Here is a 17,620-nt window from a genome sequence, read left to right on the forward strand (position 1 = left end):
ATCAAAAAATTTACTCTGATTTCATATCAAAGAAAACTACTTAGATGTAATTTTGTATTAAAAATTATACAAAATCAACAACCATTCGTCAAAAATAATAGGGTCAAAACTGTTGACAAGTTGCTACAGTTAATTCAGAGAACTAACACTGATTTCAAGTCAAATTAATCTAACTAGATCTGATTTTGTATGACAAATCATACACACTCAAAATCTAGTCGCCAGGAGATCATATGGCCAAAAACAATGACAAGTTACTAGAATAATATCAAAGAATTAACGCTGATTTCATGCCAAAGAAATCTAACTAGATGCAATTTTGCATTAAAAATCATACAAATTCAACAACTATTTAAAAATAACCAGGTCAAAACTGTTGACAAGTTGCTACAGTTAATTCAGAGAACTAACTCTGATTTCAAGCCAAATTAATCTAAATAATCTAATTTTGTATGACAAACCATACACACTCAAAATCTAGTCGCCAGGAGATCATAAGGTCAAAAACAATGACAAGTTACTAGAATTATATCAAAGAATTAACTCTGATTTCATATCAAAGAAAACTAACTAGATGTAATTTTGTATTAAAAATCATACAAAATCAACAACCAATCGTCAAAAATAATAGGGTCAAAACTGTTGACAAGTTGCTACAGTTAATTCAGAGAACTAACACTGATTTCAAGTCAAATTAATCTAACTAGATCTGATTTTGTATGACAAATCATACACACTCAAAATCTAGTCGCCAGGAGATCATATGGCCAAAAACAATGACAAGTTACTAGAATAATATCAAAGAATTAACGCTGATTTCATGCCAAAGAAATCTATCTAGATGTAATTTTGCATTAAAAATTATACAAATTCAACAACTATTTAAAAATAATCAGGTCAAAACTGTTGACAAGTTGCTACAGTCAATTCAGAGAACTAACTCTGATTTCAAGCCAAATTAATCTAACTAGATGTAATTTTGTATGACAAATCACACACACTCAACATCTAGTCGCCCACAGATTATAAGGTCAAAAACAATGACAAGTTACTAGAATTATATCAAAGAATTAACTCTGATTTCAAGCCAATTTAATCTAACTAGATCTGATTTTGTATGACAAATCATATACACTCAAAATCTAGTCGCCAGGAGATCATAAGGCCAAAAACAATAACAAGTTACTAGAGCTATATCAAAGAATTAACTCTGATTTCATGCCAAAGAAATCTAACTAGATGTAATTATGCATTAAAAAATACAAATTCAACAACTATTTAAAAATAACCAGGTCAAAACTGTTGACAAGTTGCTACAGTTAATTCAGAGAACTAACTCTGATTTCAAGTCAAATTAATCTAACTAGATGTAATTTTGCATGACAAATCATACACGCTCAACATCTAGTCGCCAAGAGATTATAAGGTCAAAAACAATGACAAGTTACTAGAGTTATATCAAAAAATTTACTCTGATTTCATATCAAAGAAAACTACTTAGATGTAAATTTGTATTAAAAATTATACAAAATCAACAACCATTCGTCAAAAATAATAGGGTCAAAACTGTTGACAAGTTGCTACAGTTAATTCAGAGAACTAACACTGATTTCAAGTCAAATTAATCTAACTAGATCTGATTTTGTATGACAAATCATACACACTCAAAATCTAGTCGCCAGGAGATCATATGGCCAAAAACAATGACAAGTTACTAGAATAATATCAAAGAATTAACGCTGATTTCATGCCAAAGAAATCTATCTAGATGTAATTTTGCATTAAAAATTATACAAATTCAACAACTATTTAAAAATAATCAGGTCAAAACTGTTGACAAGTTGCTACAGTTAATTCAGAGAACTAATTCTGATTTCAAGTCAAATTAATCTAACTAGATGTAATTTTGCATGACAAATCATACACGCTCAAAATCTAGTCGCCAAGAGATTAAAAGGTCAAAAACAATGACAAGTTACTAGAGTTATATCAAAAAATTTACTCTGATTTCATATCAAAGAAAACTACTTAGATGTAATTTTGTATTAAAAATTATACAAAATCAACAACCATTCGTCAAAAATAATAAGGTCAAAACTGTTGACAAGTTGCTACAGTTAATTCAGAGAACTAACACTGATTTCAAGTCAAATTAATCTAACTAGATCTGATTTTGTATGACAAATCATACACACTCAAAATCTAGTCGCCAGGAGATCATATGGCCAAAAACAATGACAAGTTACTAGAATAATATCAAAGAATTAACGCTGATTTCATGCCAAAGAAATCTATCTAGATGTAATTTTGCATTAAAAATTATACAAATTCAACAACTATTTAAAAATAATCAGGTCAAAACTGTTGACAAGTTGCTACAGTTAATTCAGAGAACTAACTCTGATTTCAAGCCAAATTAATCTAACTAGATGTAATTTTGTATGACAAATCATACACACTCAACATCTAGTCGCCAAAAGATTATAAGGTCAAAAACAATGACAGGTTACTAGAATTATATCAAAGAATTAACTCTGATTTCATATCAAAGAAAACTAACTAGATGTAATTTTGTATTGAAAATCATACAAAATCAACAACCATTGATAAAATAATAGGGTCAAAACTGTTGACAAGTAGCTACAGTCAATTCAAAGAACTCACTCAGATTTCATGCCAAAGAAATCTAACAAGATGTATAAAAAATCATACACGGTCATTATCTAGTCATGAAGATTTCACTAGGCCTGAACTGTTGACAAGTTCCCACAGTTAATTCGGAAACTGAGTCAAGATGATCCATCGTAAAATGATCGACATACCATACCTTTTTCACAATCTGCAGTTGCTTGTGATAGCAGTCTGTACGAGGCTTTGAGACACTCTATCGTAATACTGATGTAGCTTTCTTTCATGCTGTAGTTGACTGTGTTATCACGAAACAACATACCCACTTCACCTAAATATCACAAGACCTTTTTAAACAAAAAAACTGGGGGAACCAAAGCGTTACAAATTTTTAACAAAACCGGCTAACGTCGGTCGAATTGCTCTCAAACGACCGGTGAGCTCTCAAGTAGCTAGCTATTTTAGTGAGGCTTGCTTTAGCTTAATTGAAGGGGCGTGAGGTGAGCCCTTACGGCCTGAACGATGTGCAGGGGTGTGGATTGGGGGGGGGGGGTGAGGGGGCTAATGCGGGGGGGGGGGGGGTTGTGGGGCGGGGGTCAACCCCTAGGAACCGCTTTCGCGGGGGTCAACCTCTAGGAGACTAGTGAGCTGAAGGGCTCTAAGAGCACTTAATGCCGTCAAGGCGCTACTTGTTTATCAGGTTTTTAAGGAGAAAAAGTCAAATGGGTCAGAGAAAAAATCAGTCAAGCGAAAAATTGCATTCAAAAACATAGCCGGTAGAATACCAGAAACGACTCGAAGAATCGTGCAATAAAACTCTTATCTAATTTTACCTATTTCAGAAATATGAAACATAGCCGGCAGATTGCCGGAAAAAAAGCCGCGATAGACGCTTGTGGCGTTACATGAATTGAAACAACTGTAGAAATAAAACAGACAGATCGACCACCAGTCCTTTAATAGACCACTAGAGTTTTTGGGTTAGCTTCAGACTGTCATTTTTATGAGACTTATAAGCGGGTCCTTCCCATTATAGCCCCCCATTATGATATATTTACCATGACTGGGGGGCTATAGGTTATCTGACCACTAAGCTGGGGGGGGTCTATAATGGGAAAGACCCACATAAGCTCTAAGGAGAAAGCCCTACTAGGGCTTTTCAAAATGATGATCTTTTCCGCGTTTGTGCCCCATCAGCTTAGTGGGCGCATATTATTTGCACCCCCCCCCCCCCCGATTCACGTGCAATATTTTTTACATAATGACTTACTATGTAATGGCACGTGCTCTGTAACTGGGGGGCGCATAACGTACTGGGGGGGGGGGGGGGGGGGCACAAACGGAAAAGATCCCAAAGTTAATATTCCAAATCAAAAACTCAAGATTCTAATCATCAGGAATTAGGGCATATATGTTCGGCACCACTTGCACACAATTGACCTTTAATAAGCAAATGTTCATAAAATTTAAATTTCCATAAGTGAGTTCAGAAGTCATTTTTTGAGTGAGGTAAGTCATTGAAAAAGTCAATTCCAAGAAGTCAGGGTGAGACGAAACAAAAATCTGTTAGACGAAGTAAAAACCATAGCAGGACAAGTCCTGAAATACAATCCAAAGAATTGAATGGAAAAATTGAGAATTAATGTACCTGTCCAAAAGATCAATTGAACAATCCCAGCCAAAAAGAAAAAACAGTAGTTGAGAAATTATAATCACACAAAAAAATCATTGCTTAAACTCGTGAAGCTTTTACCCTGAAGAAAAAAATCTAATACAATTGAATTTATATATTTACTCACGAACAAGCCTTGAAAGCGATCTATTTGCCACTAAAGCTAGAGAGATATGGCAAAAGCTTCAAAAAGCTGAAAAGTATAAAATTTAAAGTTTTCAAATTTCGTTGAAAATGTTTAGAACCATTTTTACTGGAGTTCTGTCTAGTACCCCAACTGCAAAACATAACAAGGTTTCGTTGGTTTCGTTAAAACATATAATTACACAAAATTTCAAAACTTAAACAATTCCAAATTTTAACATCTTGCTAAATTTTGTAATATTAATATCTTTAGAACCCTTTTTTGTCTCCAAAGACCATCCAGTATCCCTATTCAACTCTTAAATAGTTTCACTGGCTCATAAGGATCGATAAATATGGAATATGATAATAAATTTCAGAAACTTTAAAAAGAATCAATTTTTTCAAAATATTGCAAAATTCGTGATACCAAAAAGTTGAAGACCATTCGATTACCCCCAGCAGCCAAGGAGTAACATACTATCAAACACTTAGGGAAGTTGCTTGGCCGTTTAGGCCACAAAAGCAACAAGACAAACATTTTAGAAAAACTGCAAAATTGCAAATTTTATCAACAAATTACTAAATTCGTGACATTAAAAAGTTAAAATATATTTTCTTGCCACCAGAAACTATGAACTAAGCTACTATCAAACCCTAGAGGAGAATTCTTGGTCCTTGAAACTGGAGAAACCTAAATGACAAAATAGTTTTCAAAAAGAATTGAAAATTGAATTTTGTAAAAGTAATTGTTATAATTTGTGATATTAAAATATTAAAAACTATTTCATTGCCATAAAAATTTTTCATTAAGCTATAATCAAACCCTAGAAGAGGTTTCCTGGCTCCTGGTGCTCAGAAAACTTAAATAATGCTAATAAATGTTAAAATGTTTTACAAAATGCAAGTTTTATAAAAAACAATTGGTTAAATTCGTGATGGTGAAAATCAAACCATTACCACTAGAAACTATGCAGTAACCTATTGCCAAACCTTAGAGGATGTTATTTGACCACTAGGGCTGTTTAACTCAAAAAATAACAAAAATTTTCAAAAAACGAAAAAAATTAAAATTAGTATAAAATTTCGTGTTTATGTTTGGAGTACAAAAACATAGAGCTCTTAAAATGGTCATAAAAAGTAATTATGTCTTGCAAAAGACCTTAATCAACTTTTTCAAACCTCCAGTTTAGACTGGTCTAACATAAAATTTGAAAAATACAAAAAAAAACGAACAATTGCAACATTTTGGGCTCAAAAACTCCTACAAACGATCTTTTAACCTTGAATTACGGCCCTCCCAGTTGCTTCGCCACTCTAAGCACTTGAAGGACTACTAAAGTCCACTTTGGGACTCTAATGAAACTTGATGCCCGCTGAGCTTCACTGGTTTATCCCGTTTTGAAAGCTCAAAGTCATGAAAAAGTGTGGAAACACCTTACAAAAATTTTAAAAAAAGACAGAGCACCAATACAATCCAATTCTTGGATTGTAAAAAAAATAGGAGCGCTATAATAGCCGCCTGTAATTGAGGACGCGGCTATTAAAAATGGGATGTTTTCCGTTTGTGCTCCCAGCTTAGTAGGTGCATAATATTTGCACCCCCCAGAAGCAAGTGCAGTATTTTTACATAATGATTTACCATATGACACGTGCTCTGTAATTGGGGGGAAGGTATAGGGGGCTTACCTAGGTTTGAGGGAACTTATATGGGATCAAAAATTTTCGTAAAGACCTTTTATTAATGAACATTACCATCACTTCTTAATTACTTTACATTACAAACTGAGCTAATTTTAAAATCCATTGTTCGAAAACAGAAGTCGACGTTCGAAACGAAAAGTCATGACTTCAGCTGAAAAACATTGCCAGTAGAATACCAAAAACGACTCGAAGAGTCGTGCAATATAATTACTAACCTACCTTACCTATAATATGAAATATCAGACAAAAGAATTAGCAAAGAAATTAATAGCCTAATGAAATGTAGACATGGTTTCAAAACTTGAGGGCACAGCTTTTAGTTTATAATCTGGGTAGGCGGCGGGGGGTTGGGATGGGTGGGTAGGTGTAGAGGGGTCGTTTTTTTAGGTGGGGGTGGCGGTAGGGATTAGGTGAGGGGAAGTAGGCGGGTCTTAGTCGGAGGGGGTAGGGGGTTAGAAAGGGGATAGGTGGAGGGGGTTTTAGGTATGTAGGTTGGGCGGGGTTGCAGGTAGGTAGGCAGAAGGGGGCAAGTAGTTGGGGGGACTGCTGTTTAGATAAGTAGGGGTCACTTATATAGGATCGAAATAACCTCTTCACCTTGTATGTTACCAGCAGTTCCTAAAAACTATACATTACAAACTAAGCTACTAGTAAAGTCTAATGTTCGAAAACAAGTCAACAACCAAAAATAGAGGTATAAGTTTGAAACAAAAGAAGTCAAAAAAAACTTGCTCTGGCTAAAAAAAACATAGCCGATAGAAAACCGGAAACGACTCTAGGAGTCTTGCAATAAAAACTCCTATCTAACCCTACCTATTTCAGTTATATAAAAGCAAAGCAAAATAGTGTGAAAAAACCAATTTTGGGGTAGAAATGTGGGTAAGTAGGTGGAGGCGGTTAGGGGTGGGGCGGGGAAGGCGTGGGGACAAGGTGTGCGGGATAGTTTAGTTAGTTTGGAGGGACTTATATGGGATCAAAAAATCTCTGAAATGACCTTTTAACCTTGAATATTACTATTCGTTCTTAATTACTATACATTACAAACTTAGCTACTTTTAAAGTCCAATCATCGAAAACAGAAGTCAACATTCTAACAGAGAAGTTAATTTTCGAAAACAAAAGTCAAATTCAAAAGTCAAAACTTTAGCTTGAAAAACCATGGAATCTCAATACTCCTCTTCGAGTAATAAAAACCAGTAGCATCTCTACTCTTCAAGTAGTAAACAGACCAGCCGCACTAATATAATTGCTACAAACCTCGTTTGAGAGCAATTAAAAATCTATTTTCTGCTAAAGATCAAGTTAGCCAAAGATGACTCATATTTAGCAAAGATGAAACATTACTTCCGCCGTGATTATTGGCAGCAAATGAGCACCCATACGATTAATAAAAAAACACAGCAGGACAAGTCCTGAAATACAATCCAAAGAATTGAACAAAAAACTAAGAAGTAATGCATCTGACCAGCGTATCAATTAGCAGTGGCATCCAAAAAGGCAAACAGTCACAATTCGAGAAACTAAAATCAAACAAACTGAACAAAAAAAATCAATGCAATAATTCTAGAAGCTTTCACCGCTGGCCACTAAAGATAGAAAAACATTTCAAAACATTTGAAAATTGCAAAAAAAAATTCGAAATAATTATGTTCGAAACCATTTCTGTTGCCTGCCTCTCAAATCTGTCCTGTAACCCAACAGTAAGTTTTAAATGGCCCTCGAAGACCGATGACTTCAGAGAAATTCAAAAAAAAATTGAATGCAGTTGCAAAATTTAATGAAATGTTGCTAAATTCGTTGATATTATTGTCTTCAGAATCTTTTCATTTTTGCAGAAACCAATCAGTAACCTAATTTGAAGCTTAAAAAAGCCTCACAGGACAATAAAAAAATAAAAATTTTCTGATTTAATCACAACATTGCAACAAATTTTTGATATAAAAAATGCTGAAAACCATTCTAATCTGTCCAGTAACCCTTATGAAAGACCTTAAAAATATTTCACTGGCCCTTAAAGATCAATAAGACCAGAAAATGACAAAAAACTTCATAAAAAATTTGGAATAAAATTTCAATTAAATGATGCTGTAAATAGTGATATTAATAACTTCAGAACCAATTCATTGTCCCCAGGAACTATTCAGCAACCTAACTTCAAGCCCACATGCTAATAAAGATCGATTAACTTGGAACATGACAATTTACAGACAATTTGAAGAAAAATCCAAATTTTATCAGAAAAAGGCAGAAATTTGTAATACTAAAATGTTGAGAGCCATTGCAGAGTCCCTAATAACTAAAACTCAAAAAAATGACCAAAAAATTTCACAATTTTAGAAAAATTGAATTTTAAAAAGAAATCGCTAAACTTTGTGTAATCAAAATGTTGAAAACCCTTCCATTTCTACTGGAAACTCTTCAGAAAATTGTCTTAAAAAATATCCAGTAACCAAAATTCAAGTCAAGGAAAAGTTTCACTGGCCAATAAAGATTGATGAATTCGAAATATGATAATTTTCGGAGCATTTGAAAAAAATTTCAGACTTTAGGACAAAACTCGTGACATTTAACGTTGAATATCAATCCATTGACCCAACCAACTTTGCACATACCTAATTTCAAACCCTAGAAGAGGTACCCTGACCCCTGGGCTAGATGAACTCAAAATGAAAACTTTCGAAAAAACTCAAAAAACTTCAATTTATATAAAAAGTGATAAAATGTGTGACTTTAAAACGTTTACAACCATTCCATTTGCACTGGAAATTATGCAGTAACATATTATCAGACCCTGGAGGACCTTTTGTGGCACATGGGGCCGGAAAACCTCAACAAATGACAAAAAGAACTTTTGAAAAAACTTGATAAAAATTGCAAGTTGTGTAAAATTAAATTGCTAAAATTTGTGATATTAAAATGTTGAAAACCATACCTTCGCCAATGAAAATCTTTCAATAAACTATTATCAAACCCCCACTGGCCTCTAGGGCTTCAAAATAATGACAATGTGAAAAAAAGTGAAACAAAAATTTTTCAAAAATTGCTAAAATTCGTGATATTAAAATGTTGAAAACCATTCGATTACCACTGGAAACTATGCAGTAACATATCATCAAAACCCTCGAGGAGGTTTCTCGGCACCTGGGACTGGAAAAACATGAAAAAAATGTTAAAAAAATACCAAAAATTTAAATTTTTTAAAATTAGTATTAATTTGCGTGTTTATGCTTGGAGCACCAAAACATATAGCTAACAAAATGATCATTACAAATTGAAGTCTTGGGAAACACCTTTATCCACATTATATAAACCTCATTTTAAGACTGGTCCGAAAAAACTTGAATAATGACGGAACAAACGCGAAAAATTGCAAAATTTTGGGCTCCTAAAAGTCACCTTTTAACCTTGAATTACGGCCTTCCCAGTAGCGTCGCCGCTCTAAGCACCCACTTAAAGGACTACTAAAACCTGATGCCCGCTGAGCTTTACCTGTTTATTCCGTTTTGAAAGCTCCAACGTCATGGAAATAGGTGTGAAAACTTCTGACAAAAGACAGCACCAATACAATCCAATTATTGGATTGTAAAAATCGAAAAACGTACACAAAATGTAAAGCGAATAGAAACAAGACATGATGCCAGAGGTCTAGAAATACTATTCATAAAAATTTCTAAGACCTTAAAATGACTAGAAATGGATTCTGAACACCATTTAAGAAATATAGCCAGCAGCTTGCCGGAATATAGCGGCCGTTGATCCCTTGCGGCCCATCGCGATTGATCCGAAAAAGAATAAATACAAATTGGCAGGCGCAGTTTGAGTCAGATTAAACATTTACACTTTTATTCGGATTATTAAGCACGGGCTACTAAGCTTAATACTAATGCCAGCTACGAATTTTTTAAAATTTTTTAATCAACTCGGACAACCCTAATGCACTTTTACTTAAAGGCCAGGCTCTATCGGTTTGTCCAGCTTCTTTTCATTTACCTCTTGGCCGCATTCAAGGTATTTCGTAACCTGATTCGCATGGATTCTAAATTTAGGACAAAAAACTTAATACAAATGCCCGTCAGTGAAGGAACTTTGACAACTTAATGCACTAAGTCTTCAAAAATTAGTTTTAATGAACAGGTTTATCCTGATTCTTTTCATTTTGTTGCTCTTCTGAACTGAACCGTATTCACTGCATTGCGTAACGTAATTCAATGAGTAAAATAATTGAATAACATAACCGACTAAACGTCGGAAGAATTGCTCTCGAACGACTAGTGGGAGCTCTTATCAATTGCAGCCTGCTTCAATCGGGGGCGAGGGAGGGGAGGGGGAGTCTAAATGGGACTAAGCAGTTCAAAAGTGTGCTTCAAATAACCATTACCCATTAGAGGTTAACATTTAAAACAATTAGGATTTAAAGTGAAAAATGGCACAAGTTTCGGCGCATTTTTCATTCGACTTTTAGTATTAAATTGCCGTCAATTGAGTTCAGCTGCTTGAAATTGCGATTGAGAGAGAATTTTAGATCACTCGAAACGCAAAAAGTCAAGGGCGTAAAAGTCATTCGAAAAGTCAAAACCGTCAAGCAAAAATTTTGCATAAAAAAGACATGTTTACAATAATTGCTATGAACTTCGTTCAAGAGCAATTAAAAATCTATTCAGTTGAAAGTGAGTGCGGTAAGTCAGTAGTTGAGTGTGAAAAACGAAAAACGGGATTGAAAGGTCAAACAAACTTAAAAAGGGAGAGCGCCTAAATGATAGTCTTTAAGAGACTGACGGCGCCTTTTTAAAAAACGTAACTGAGGCATCGTGGAAAAGTTATTTCTCCATCTTTAATTCAACTAGTATCTAGTGTTGCGTTTAAATCTAAATAATTTTTCTAATATTTTTTCTAAATTAATTTTTTTTTAATTATAATAATTTTTCTAAGTGCGTTTTTGTAACAGATGTTTTCTACCCATTTCTGCCAAGTTAAATAGAAAACAATACAACTGAAATGTTACTCGAAGCAAATAAATAGAGACCGTGTTTGATAACTACAACGTTAAATAATTACAAATACACCGTAAATGTTTCATTAACTAAAACCTCACAAAAATATTCATCAACAAACGGACACAAATAATACAAAATGAACAAACGTTTAAGTTACTTATCCGTAAGGCATTTCAAGAGCACGTTTCCGTAACTAATTAAACGATGTTTCGCATTAAACTCGTCACTGTCTAACACATTGTTTTTTCCTGTGAAAAGAGCAGCCAAAAGCTTGAAAATGTAGTTTTTGTGGTAGCCTGTTTATTACACTGCGTCCTTTTCAGATAATGCTAATCAGAGTATTTAATTTCACCGATGAAAGTGCAACTTAAGACGCATAAGCCATTCGATATTCCAAAAGTAAACTTTTGTTTTACAACTCAAAATACTTAGCAAGCTAATCTAATAACACCACGTTATAACAGCTCACTAAGGTTTGCTTTCGATTAGAATTAGTTAAGAATTCACGCTATGGTGCTCAAACAGTCTTAAATTAGGCAAGCACCCCATAGCTTTATCCCGTTATTATCATGATAAATTCACATCTAATAGAAAGCATAATCTATAAGATGACCATTTTTAACGTAGCCGGCAGATTGCCGGAAAATAGACGGTAAAGCGAATTAAAAAAACGGAGAGCGCCTAAATAATAGCCGTTTGAGAGGCTGACGGCAGCTATTAATCAAAGCTTCACAATTTTGCTTGATGGTCGCAAATGTCTAATTGTGTTAAATAAGCGTCGTCAGATTCTGCATAATTTTGAAAATATTGTTTTTTTGCGAAATCTAACATAAGTGGTAGATTACCGGAAAATAGCTTTGATAGTTTTGTAGGAGGACCGGTACTACATACGAAGGAAAAAGATGAGACCAAAAAAACGGGATTCTCTGATAATCGTTTCGATTTAGGATCGGTCCGTAAATAAAGGTTCTAATAACCTTCACTTTGGGCGGTTTCAGTTAGATTCTTAAAATTATACGTAATTCAGCTTCCAAACTGGAGGCTATTATGCTTAATACTAATAAAAGTGATGAAAACGTGAATTTAAAAAACATAGCTGGCAGATTGCCAGAAAATAGCCGCAATAGATTCGTAGATCGGCAGTCTGAAAAAACAGTAAAAAAGACAGACCAAAAAAATTGGTCTTATCTGTATAAGTTATTGCTGCCTCTATTAGCTGATCTCAAATAACCTTCATTTAGAGTGACACACACCCATTTGACCTTATCTCTTTGAATTAAAGTAAATAAAAGTCAATTTCAAATTGAGGAAGTCATTTTTGAGAGTGAGGTAAGTCAAGTGTGACCAAAATTTAATCACGCGCATGAACAAAAAAACTCGCTCCACTAAGAGCGAAAAATGACGTCACACATGCAATTCAGTTGAAATTGCATGAACGAATGAACAAAAGGTGGCTGTGACGTCATATGGTCGTAACAAAAATCATGACGACGAAATAAAAAAACATAGCAGGACAAGTCCTGACGTACAATTCAAAGAATTTTCATTGACTAAACAAACAAACTAGACCTAGAATGGACCATGAGTGAATTGAGAAAACCATTTTAAAAAAATCAGATAAAAAATAAGAAAAAAACAAAAAATCAATGTCAAAATGCCGCATGTGAACAAAAAAACCACCAGCGAGAAATGAAAATTTAAATCAAACAAAAAAACTAGGCCTAGAATGTGCTGTGAATGGATTGGGAAAACCATTTAGAAAAAAATTCGATCCAAAAAAATCGAAAAAACAGTAAAAATCAGAGTGAAATTGCCGCATGTGAACAAAAAACCACTACCAAGAAACCGAATTTTTGTTCAAACACCATTTTCGCACTCTACTTTAAAATTAGAGCGAAAACAATTCACGCCGCAAAACCACTCGCTTTTTCGCTCCATTTCCTGTTTCGGCGTGACCAAAATCACTACTCCAATTTGACTTCAAAAATCATGAAAATGTGTGAACAGATCTTAAAAAAAAAGACAGCGCCCCAATACAATTCAAATTCTTTGAATTGTAAAAAACCAAGAGAAGGCCAATAATAGCCCCAGCTATCGCTGTGCGGCTATTAAAAACATAGGACACGCACTGAACTAAAATTTAACAAACCAAACACAACAATATCAGCCTCCTTGAAACAACACGTTCTGGTAGCAAACAAATACACCAAGACGTCCACGAAAACTAACAGAACAGTAGGAATATCTAAAATTTATTTCATTTCTCTTATAGAAACACAGGGTTGTGAAAGTTACTGGGTCCAAAAACGACAACGTCCAATATGATGATGACTTTAATGATGACAAAACGACAACTTTAATGATGACTTTTCAGTGCGATGTAATAGAAGTCGCAAAAGGAATATGCAGCAATCAGAAATTCGAAAGCTAAACGAAGACAACAAAATCATTAACAACTCAATGTAATCTTTAAATTCACTCAATTAGGTCCCAATAGAGAGCAAAGAGTCCTTCAATTAAAAAAACAATCGCTTTCAGAACAGGCACAACACCAATTTCCAGAACAGGTAAAATCTAAAAAAAATTATGGATTGAAAACAAGTTGTGTTTTAATATCAACAAAAGTAACCCAATAAGTCTCAAAATAATCAACTCGTGAGCCAGTGAAACGTGTCTAAGTAACACTTAAGTGACAGAAGAACACTAATGACCGAAAAAATTGGCAAAAAGAAGATCGCCAATATTTTCTGAAAATAAGTTGTGTCAAAGTCGTGAAAACTTAGATATAAATAGACGCGTTTACTTTGATTCTCATTATTAACATACTTGTTAATAATGAGACTACGAGGTAGATCAATTAAAAAAGTACAAAAGCGGACAAAAAAGGACAATTTATTGAAAACAAATGCCGTTAAAGTCAATAAAACCGATAACTTTTAAATGTCACTATTAGATGAAATCAATTAAGCCTAATTAGAGAAGGAATGAGACCTATCATCAATGAGAATAAGTGACAGCACAAGAACTAAAAAAATCGCAAAACGAAAGATCTCCAATTTTTTGAAAACGTCAAGTTGTAAAATTATTTCATATGAAACAACATCTTTAAATAGATCCTAAACTGACACAGTCAAGAGTTAATTGGAGCTCTCAAAACAGAACAAACTGAGAACAATAAAAGAATGCAAGCTGGAAAAATCCAAAAAATCGCCAAAACAATTTTGCAATTAAGTAGTCAATAATGTCAATAACGATACAAAGCAACAAAACAACTAAAAGAACTACAAAACCGGACGAAATCTAGAAAACACTACATTTCATAAAAACGAATAGAGTCAATATTTTGAAGATTAGTTACCTTTTTATGGGTTTAAACAAGAGCATATATACTATCAGAACACAAGTAACACCTTTTAAAATTCGTGCAGAAAAGGAGCAAACAGAAGTAAAATTTCCGCACGTGAAAACGCTCTCAAAAACTATATTTATCAATTCACAAAATACAAATACAAATTTATCAATTCAATTTAAAGCAGTTTGAAAAAATTCACGCCATAAAACTACCCTCTTTTGCTCTTCATACGAATCCACCGTGATCACACCTCCACTTTGACGTCTCATTGACAAGAAAAGGTTAAACAAAATTGTGAACAGATCTAAAAAACACAGCTGGAAAACTCCGGAACCGACCCGACGTTATTACTCATTTAGAACCCAGCCAACTATGCAATAAACAAAGTGCATCTACTCATTTATGGTCATGAATTTGGGACAAAAAGTCAAAATAAATTATGAGAAAACCAAATCTGTTAAAATATGAAAAACTAATCTGACAAAATATCGTCACAACTTGCGACACCGAACTAATTATTGCAGAACTTGTAACAAAAATAGTTCTCATTCAATAAAGGACTTTGATACGGAAAATGTTTGATACGGAGGAAAACAAGGAAAGAAAAAGAAAAAATTTGATTACAAAAGTTGCTTTACAATGCTAGAAGCCACTTCCCAACAAGTAATCTGAGACAACACTGCATATTGTTTCCTGCTCAACCATTGAACCACACAATGCCTGTCAGAAATACAAACCAAGAACTAAAAATACAAACAACCAAAAACCTGTAAAAAGACAAATGTGTACCATTTATATATTAACAGCACTGCACTTTGAAGTCTCATCTCTTAGTAAAATACCAATACATATTAAATAGCTATCAATTAACTAGTGAAAAAAGAAACCACTGCGAAAAGCTCAAAATTAGAAATAGCCGAAAATTCTAAGAACATAGGCGAATACGAACAAAATTTGATTGAAATTATTCCACTCTTTTTAACAAACACAACTCAAAATCAACATCAATCAAGTCAATAGGTTATAAAATACACGAAAACAACTTAACTCAATCAAAGGAACACTATTCAAACAAAAAAATTAAGAAAATTGCGAAAAGTACAAAAAAGCGTGCAACAGGGCAAAAATGGTTCAAATATCATCTTAAAGACATTTATCAACTTTAACCAGCCTCAATTTTAGACTGGTCCAACAAAAAATTCGAAAAATGACGAAAAACACGAAGAAATGCTATAGCAACATTTTGGGCTCAAAAACTCTTTTTGACCTTTTAACCTTAAACTACCTTCCTAGTAGCTTCACCACACTAAGTACTCGAGGGACTACTAAACGCGGCTCTAATGAAATTTAATGACCGCTGGACGCTACCTGTTTATCCCGTTTTTAGGGACCAAAAGCCAAACGGGTCAGACGAAAAATCGCATGAAAATGGCCACAAAACTAATATAATTGTCAAGCTTCGTTTGAGAGTATTAAAAAAACGTCTCCAACACTCCTCTTCCAGTCGTACAAAAGGCAGCGCCCTGATACAATTAAAATCCTTTGAATTGTAAAAAAAAAACAAGAGAAGGCCTATTATAGGTCCAGCTATCGCTTTGCGGCTGTTAAGAAAATGCAATAATCGCCATTTTTGTTCTGCTTTAAGCCAAGCACAGCGAATAGATTTAACAATATGGGAAGATACTGAAGCATATGCACCATTTTTAGATACAGAGAATGTCGGAAAGACGACAAACACAAAATAATAACCTCCTTATCGAAAGAGTATCGAGCAATGAAATTACTCTGTGTGTGGGGGGGGGATGAGGGGGGCCAACTTCTAAGAACCGCCCTTCACACCATAGCGCTACCTGTTTATCCCGTTTTTGAGGACGAAAAGTCAAACGGAACAGACGAAAAATCAGTCAAGCGAAAAATCGCATAAAAAGACCAACAGGACTAATATAATTGCTAAACTTCGCTTGAGAGCAATTAATCAACGGCTAGACAAACATTAAAAGCAAATAGGTGTGACGTTATTGCTACAATTAATGCCTGGCAGTCATCAAATTGCTTTCCACGAGGATTTATCAGACATACCAATTAGGCGTATTGCTACAGGTGCAAAAGGGAGGGATTTCTCCTTTCCACTGATAGGTAGGCCGGCCTTTGTCACTATTCCCTGGCAGTGAGAGGAGAGGAACGACAGATTAGAGTAGACAAATGTGGTCAGATAACTCTGCAGCTGCTCATCATCGCACTCCTAAAACCACATCTAATATTTTCCACTTCCAGTCCCACTTATAGCATCGTAGTGAATTAAATGTTAATATACCGCGCGCCACTATGTGCACACTCAGATGGAGGTAAAAGTCTTGTTTTTAAAGACTGGGGGTTGAAAGAGTTCACAAAAAACTGATAGACACCAACATGGTAGTCTTTTGGTTCTATCGCATTGCAGCCCCTGGTTGTGTTAACACGTTGAGAGCAAAGCCAAGTTTAAAAACCGTTCCACGTGATGCATGCAAAGCTCGTATTCAACTGATGTCGGTTTTTCAATGATTCAAAGAAATAACGCCTGCGCTGAACTAGCACCTGCCTCCTCCAACCAGTCAGTATAGCTGAAAATTCGTTCCAATCGAGCTCAAGGCGGCTTAAACATCACATTAAACTGAGTCTTTAGACCTGGATAAGAATGGCTGTTGCTTTGAGACATTGAAACACGTGCTGCTCTTCTTCAGATGAGGGTTGAGTGCGACTATGTTGAGACACAAATGCTTCATTGAACAAATGATTGTAGGCGACTCTGTTGGCCATTTGATAAGGAGATGAGGCGCAGGAGAAGCCAAGATGCTGGAACATATCTGGTGCAGTTGGCCACACGGTCGAAATTGTATCACGTCGATTGCACACAACACACTCAATCGCATTCATCATTACCTGCAAACAGAAATGCATATCAGAATAACCAACGCCATGCACAATAGAATCAGTTACATAATGGTTCGACATTTAAACTTTAAAACATACCCGGCAGATTGCCGGAAAATAGCCGCCGTTGATTCCAATAAGCATGATTGGGATTGAAAGAATACAAGATATTGAAAAAAAAAGATTTTTATACAAAAACATTTTTTAAGTCCATTTATTTTGATGGCATTTCGTAGT

At 34.6% G+C, this 17,620-nt stretch overlaps 1 protein-coding gene across 1 annotated transcript in view; it reads right to left on the minus strand.

Moving 5' to 3' along the window:
- Nucleotides 1-17,620, minus strand: part of LOC142339406 (uncharacterized) — a 228,743-nt gene that overhangs the window by 132,827 nt on the left and 78,296 nt on the right. Inside the window, exons 12-14 of the mRNA XM_075389423.1 lie at nucleotides 17,138-17,392; nucleotides 16,553-16,715; nucleotides 2,828-2,959 (exon numbers count right to left, since the gene is read on the minus strand). Of these exons, the coding sequence (XP_075245538.1) occupies nucleotides 2,828-2,959; nucleotides 16,553-16,715; nucleotides 17,138-17,392 (550 nt within the window). The remainder of the gene's footprint in view (nucleotides 1-2,827; nucleotides 2,960-16,552; nucleotides 16,716-17,137; nucleotides 17,393-17,620) is intronic.

The sequence above is a fragment of the Convolutriloba macropyga genome, chromosome 5 (genome assembly GCF_964194025.1).
Source record: "Convolutriloba macropyga chromosome 5, txConMacr16.3, whole genome shotgun sequence".
Classification (NCBI taxonomy): Eukaryota; Metazoa; Xenacoelomorpha; order Acoela; family Convolutidae; genus Convolutriloba; species Convolutriloba macropyga.